This window comes from Oncorhynchus kisutch, linkage group LG7, assembly GCF_002021735.2.
Source record: "Oncorhynchus kisutch isolate 150728-3 linkage group LG7, Okis_V2, whole genome shotgun sequence".
NCBI lineage: Eukaryota > Metazoa > Chordata > Actinopteri > Salmoniformes > Salmonidae > Oncorhynchus > Oncorhynchus kisutch.
The window spans coordinates 23,991,685-23,997,945 of NC_034180.2; the positions used below are offsets into that span (position 1 = coordinate 23,991,685).

At 46.3% G+C, this 6,261-nt stretch overlaps 1 protein-coding gene across 11 annotated transcripts in view; it reads left to right on the forward strand.

Annotated features, from left to right (window-relative positions):
* hectd1 (HECT domain containing 1) overlaps positions 1-6,261 on the forward strand; it is a 28,136-nt gene that overhangs the window by 20,803 nt on the left and 1,072 nt on the right. For 3 of the 11 annotated variants that reach the window (XM_031828703.1, XM_031828705.1, XM_031828704.1), the window contains exons 26-40: positions 162-383; positions 628-806; positions 1,097-1,253; positions 1,419-1,641; positions 1,757-1,811; positions 2,119-2,301; positions 2,648-2,864; positions 3,001-3,211; positions 3,412-3,613; positions 3,869-4,006; positions 4,176-4,807; positions 5,053-5,131; positions 5,235-5,328; positions 5,432-5,582; positions 5,857-6,001. In XM_031828703.1, the coding sequence (XP_031684563.1) occupies positions 162-383; positions 628-806; positions 1,097-1,253; positions 1,419-1,641; positions 1,757-1,811; positions 2,119-2,301; positions 2,648-2,864; positions 3,001-3,211; positions 3,412-3,613; positions 3,869-4,006; positions 4,176-4,807; positions 5,053-5,131; positions 5,235-5,328; positions 5,432-5,582; positions 5,857-6,001 (2,888 nt within the window). The remainder of the gene's footprint in view (positions 1-161; positions 384-627; positions 807-1,096; positions 1,254-1,418; positions 1,642-1,756; positions 1,812-2,118; positions 2,302-2,647; positions 2,865-3,000; positions 3,212-3,411; positions 3,614-3,868; positions 4,007-4,175; positions 4,808-5,052; positions 5,132-5,234; positions 5,329-5,431; positions 5,583-5,856; positions 6,002-6,261) is intronic. The other 8 variants (XM_020487758.2, XM_031828707.1, XM_031828710.1 and 5 more) reach the window with 6 other exon arrangements.

Here is a 6,261-nt window from a genome sequence, read left to right on the forward strand (position 1 = left end):
GACTTCCAGTGGTCAGAAGATGCTGACTGAGGCTTGAATGTGACAAGCATGTGTAGTGGTAGAAGAACAACCAGCATTGTTTGAACTGGAACCAGTCAAAAATAATACCTGCTTTTTCTGTTTGGGAACTAATCGCATTTTTGGTTTTTGTTTGTTTGCAGCTTCTCCTCTCATGGGTGCACAGAGCTTTCCTAACCTCACAACCACTGGCACCACCTCAACTGTTACAATGTCCACATCCATAGTAACCAGCAGCAATAATGTAGCCACGGCAACCACAGGTTTGTCGGTTGGCCAGTTGCTCAGTAACACTCTGACCACCAGCCTGACCTCTACGTCTAGTGAGAGCGACACTGGTCAGGAAGCTGAGTTTTCCCTCTATGGTAGGCTATACTAGACTTACTATTATTATTATTATTCCTATGTTATATACATATTATAAATCTATTTTCTCCTCCTAAACTACTCCTCAGCTTCTTCAACATTTAACGTGTTTCTACTGCCTAACATCCATGTTAACATTTGACACATCTTGACTCATACATTTGGCTAGCACTTTCTCGGGGAAGTGCATGATGATCAGAGTTGTTTCTAGTGAGACCTCACACTTGAGTCCTCTCCCTGCAGACTTCCTGGACAGTTGTCGCGCTAACACGCTATTGGCCGAGTTAGATGATGAAGAGGATCTGCCTGAGCCAGATGATGATGATGATGAGAACGAGGATGACAATCAGGAAGACCAAGAGTATGAGGAAGTTTTGGTACGGTCCAGGGTAAACCTTGGTTTCCACATTCATTTTAATAGGGTAAAATTTGTTGCAGTTTCTCTTCATATAGTGTACTTGTCGATTTGCATGCTTGTACTCCCTTTTTAAAAATAGTTGCCTGAACCTCCCTTAAGTTTGTCTGTAAATTCTGTGGATTGTGAAGTGTGAGATTTGTTAATGTATGCAATTTTTGTTAGTGTTTTGTTTTTATAAATGTTTCTTTGTCCTGTAGATGTCTAATATTGGTGTTGCATGTTTGTGTTGGGTGTAGTACCTTGTCTACCACTCCCAAAGAGCTGATGGTGGTTGTTCATGTCCTGTTTTAACAGGAAGAGGAAGAGTATGAAACCAAAGGGGGTCGGCGTAGAACCTGGGACGATGACTTTGTCCTCAAACGCCAGTTCTCTGCTTTAGTCCCGGCGTTCGACCCCAGACCAGGCCGGACCAACGTCCAGCAGACCACCGACCTGGAGATCCCTCCCCCAGGTAAACACACGACACCAACCGTATTCAGTTCAATATGTATGACTGTGGATAGACTTGGTTTTGTACATGATTACTAGACAAATGGCAAGTCTTTCACACATACTTCAGTTGAACTCTAGAGCACAGTGGTGAGCTTTTTCTTCATGTCTTTCCTTGTCCTTACAGGTACACCTCGCTCTGAAGTCCAGGAGGAGGTTGAGTGTCCCCCCTCCCCCCACCTTGCCCTCATTCTCAAAGTGGCAGGGCTTGGAACCACCCGAGAAGTTGAACTACCTCTCTCCAACTACAAGGGTACTATCTTTTACTATGTCCAGAAGCTCCTGCAGCTCTCCTGCAGCGGGAGCGTCAAGTCCGATAAACTGCGCCGGATCTGGGAACCCACATATACGTAAGTCTGAATGGTTGTTGTTTTAGCTTTTCCTCGTGATTCTGTGGTGAAACCTAATCTAAAAATAGCCTTTTGATCTCCTTTCTTCATGATGTTTTGACTTTCTGTGTTGCAGGATAATGTACAGAGAAATGAAGGATTCGGACAAAGAGAAGGAAAGTAGAAAGATGGTAATTGACAGGTTTCACATCCCCTCAGTCCTTCTAAACTGCCCATTTTTAAAAATCTTGGCTGTGAATTTCTGTGGCTGTTCTCAAATGTGTAGCTAAATGTTCCTCCTGGACACCTAGACAGCCATACCTCACTAACCTTTTAAAGACGCAAGGAGACTGTGACTGAAAACCCTATTAGTCATAATGTAACTAGAGTAACTGCACCGGCCTCGTTAGTGGTTAAACCAATCTACTGTAATGCATGTCTATTTGCCTTGAGACTTTACAATCAGGAAAGACCAACATTTGGTTCTTCCTGTTGTAGGGTTGCTGGTCTGTAGAGCATGTGGAGCAATACCTTGGCACTGATGAATTACCAAAGAATGACTTGATAACCTACATGCAGAAGAATGCAGACTCCTCTTTCCTGCGCCACTGGAAATTAACCGGCACTAATAAAAGTATTAGGAAAAACAGAAATTGTTCTCAGCTCATAGCTGCATACAAGGTATAGAACGACATCAAGATGTTGCTTAAATATCTGTCTATCTTCTCTTTTGATATCCTTTTCATTCTTGCTTGACTGTCACGTGTTAGACAGTTGTCGCTGTTTTCTTTAGCTAAATGGCTTGTGGCTGTCCTGTAAATAATGCATTACCATGATTTCCATAGACTTCAGTGTTGTGAATCTGTTCCGTTTCATTATTTTGTCATATGAGAATGCAGTAATTGTACAGTAAAATAGCCTTCCAGTTTTATGCTACTGTCTTCATTTGTTAATCAGTGAGTTAGTATAGTCAGGGAGCTGAAGGCAACATCTGGTTTTAAACAACGGTCCATATGATTGCTTGCAGGACTTCTGTGAGCATGGATGTAGGTCAGGGGGCCTGAGCCCTGGGTCTCTGGGTGTCATGCAGACCTGTGACATTCTGAGTGTGGCCAGGGAGCAGGCCCAGGCCAAGGCTGGCTCCAGTCAAAGCGCCTGTGGAGTGGAGGACGTGCTCCAGCTACTCCGCATCCTATTCATCATCGGGGGAGACCCCCACGCCCACGCACGCACTTTCCAGGAAGGTACGGATACACATCTCGGAACATGCACTACCAGGAAGTTATGGCTACACCCCTTCGTACCACCACAGACCCCCCCCCCCCCCCCCCGTTTGTGTTCTTAATGACACATGTTGTTAATCTACTGTGTTATGACTAGATGTGGATGACCTCCAATTCAATGCATCTCCTGAGGAATTCACCAGCAAGAAGGTCACAACAAAGATTCTCCAGCAGATAGAGGAGCCTCTGGCCCTGGCCAGTGGGGCCCTCCCAGAGTGGTGTGAGCAGCTTACCAGCAAGTGTCCTTTCCTCATCCCCTTCGAGACCCGGCAGCTGTACTTCACCTGCACTGCGTTTGGAGCCTCCAGGTTAGTGCTACTTGACATGTAACAAAAATGTGTGTCTATCGCGCTCTGTATTCTCCTGAAGATGGTGCATGGTCTTGTACTGCATTGAATAACGAACATTATGTTTCCTGACACATTACAGGGCCTAATTTAATTATTTGAGTGCTGTCCATTTCATTCACCTTATTCTATACTGACCCTGTATGTGCCTGTGTCTCAAGGGCAATAGTGTGGCTGCAGAACCGGCGGGAGGCCACCATGGAGCGCTCACGGCCCTCCACCACGGTGCGGAGAGACGACCCTGGGGAGTTCAGGGTGGGCCGGCTCAAACACGAGAGGATCAAGGTCCCCCGCGGAGACCAGATGATGGAGTGGGCTGAGAGTGTCATGCAGATCCACGCCGACAGGAAGTCTGTTCTGGAGGTAAAACACCATGCCAGATTACACTATATTACGCCAGATTTAAGCACATACATTTTACTCCTGGCCTATAAAGCACGTTCAATGGAGGATCTGTGTGAGGATGTGGTGTGAAATAAGTCCTCATTCGTACTCAACAATTTTGTAAGCTTACTGTACATGTTTTTTTTTTTTTTACAGCTTGGTGATGTCTTCCCCGATTTAAATGGCATGACTATGAAAGTTTGTAGTGACTGACCAATATGTCTCTCTTCCCAGGTTGAGTTCCAGGGGGAGGAGGGCACAGGCCTCGGTCCCACCCTGGAGTTCTATGCTCTGGTGGCAGCTGAGTTCCAGAGGACTTCCCTGGGTATCTGGCTCTGTGATGACGACTTCCCAGACGATGAGTCTCGCCAGGCAAGTGCCGCTTTACGGTCACATGAAAACGTAGACCTAAACAGTAATATTATCCATGCAATTACATGTTCTCATTTTCCTTAAACAACATACTGTATATTTAGATGTTATGAACCATGTCAGTGTCACTTGAATATTTTTTGGGATTAACTGTGTGTTGTACTATCAGGTGGATCTGGGTGGGGGTCTGAAACCTCCAGGCTACTACGTCCAGCGCTCCTGTGGCCTGTTCCCAGCCCCATTCCCCCAGGACAGTGACGAGCTGGAACGCCTCAGCAAACTCTTCTTCTTCCTCGGTGTCTTCCTGGCCAAGTGCATCCAGGACAACCGCCTGGTGGACCTGCCCATTTCACGACCCTTCTTCAAGTTGCTCTGTATGGGTGACATTAAGAGCAACATGTCCAAGCTGCTCTATGCGTCCCGCGGGGGTCCTCTCCTCCTTGATCCCACCGAGCAGCACCGCCACTTCTCAGAGATCCAGTCGGAGGCGTCCACCGAGGAGAGCCAGGACACCTATTCCATCGGCAGCTTTGACGAGGACTCCAAGTCCGAGTTCATCCTGGACCCCCCTAAACCCAAGCCCCCGGCCTGGTACCACGGCATCCTTACCTGGGAGGACTTTGAACTGGTCAACCCCCACCGGGCCAAGTTCCTGAAGGAGATGAAGGAGCTGGCGGTGAAGAGGAGGCTGATCCTGGGGAACAAGAGTCTGTCTGAGGATGAGAAGAACACTAGGCTGCAGGACCTCATGCTGAAGAACCCCATGGGCTCTGGACCACCACTTAGTGTAGAGGACCTGGGGTGAGCACAGCACCCACCACCACTCATTACTGAGAGCGTTTTAAAAAATTCAGTGGATAATTTCCTGAATTGGAATGGCATTTTTGCTAATTACTTTGTTTTGTAGGCGACGTATAATCACTTGTGGTACATTTTTAAAATTTGCTCACCTTTTCAGGTTCCAATTATGCTGATTCATTATTTGATCCTTGACCGGTATATCGTTGTCATTTAACATGGCTAATTTTGAGTCCCTTTTCTCCCAGATTGAATTTCCAGTTCTGCCCCTCATCCAAAGTGCATGGGTTCTCAGCAGTGGACCTGAAGCCCAATGGAAATGACGAGGTAGGTAGAGAACTGCACCCGCTATTGGCCGTGCCCTGAGTTTTACTGGTTAGATGAGTGGTGTCTAAATCTGTCCTCTGCCCCTCTCTGTTAATCCTTCCAGATGGTGACCATGGAGAATGCTGAGGAGTATGTGGAGCTCATGTTTGACTTCTCTATGCACACTGGCATCCAGAAACAAATGGAGGCTTTCAGAGGTATGCCTATTGAAACAACACACGGATTAGTGTTAGTAATCACGTAGATTTTTTTTTTTTTGCACACTACATTTTTGAATGAAATGAACTTTACTTTTCTCAGAGGGTTTTAACCGAGTGTTCCCCATGGAGAAGCTGAGCTCCTTCAGTCACAAGGAGGTGCAGATGATCCTCTGTGGAAACCAGTCTCCTTCCTGGACATCTGAGGACGTCATGAACTACACAGAGCCTAAGCTGGGCTACACTCGGGACAGGTATGATGGCCCTCGTATCTACAGCTTGTACACTAGATCATTTTTACTCTGGCCAGCTTGAAAAAAGTTTGTTAGATCTCCTTGTAATGACTGTGTTGGTCGTGATTTAAAAGGGGTTCAAATGACAAGAACTGAAATGGTGAAGTCACTTAGTTCCTAGAGGAACATGAGAACTTGTACTGCTGCACCAGTACATCAACTAACAGCTTATTGTTTTCATATTTTGCTGGAGAGATCTTTTTAACTGTTGTATCTGTTCTCGTCCACTCCACAGTCCTGGGTTCCTGCGTTTTGTGCGAGTGCTGTGTGGCATGTCATCTGACGAGAGGAAAGCCTTCCTCCAGTTCACCACAGGATGCTCCACTCTGCCCCCTGGTGGTCTGGCCAACTTGCACCCACGCCTCACCATCGTTCGGAAGGTAAGGCTCTCCATGAGTTTAGGGAACTTTATTAACCTTGCATTACAGTAAGCCATCCGAATGAGGTTGATATGGACATGTTTCAGAAATGCTGCCAGTTGAAATTTGTGAAATGTTAGAAATTAAATGTATTCTGTTCAGCTTTAAATCATAGTATTGTAATGACACTACCTCCACCACTTGTATCTGCCACTCCAGACCTCTGGGATTATAGAGCAGGGCTGTGACTGCAACACAGTTAACCTATTTGTTCCCCCTAG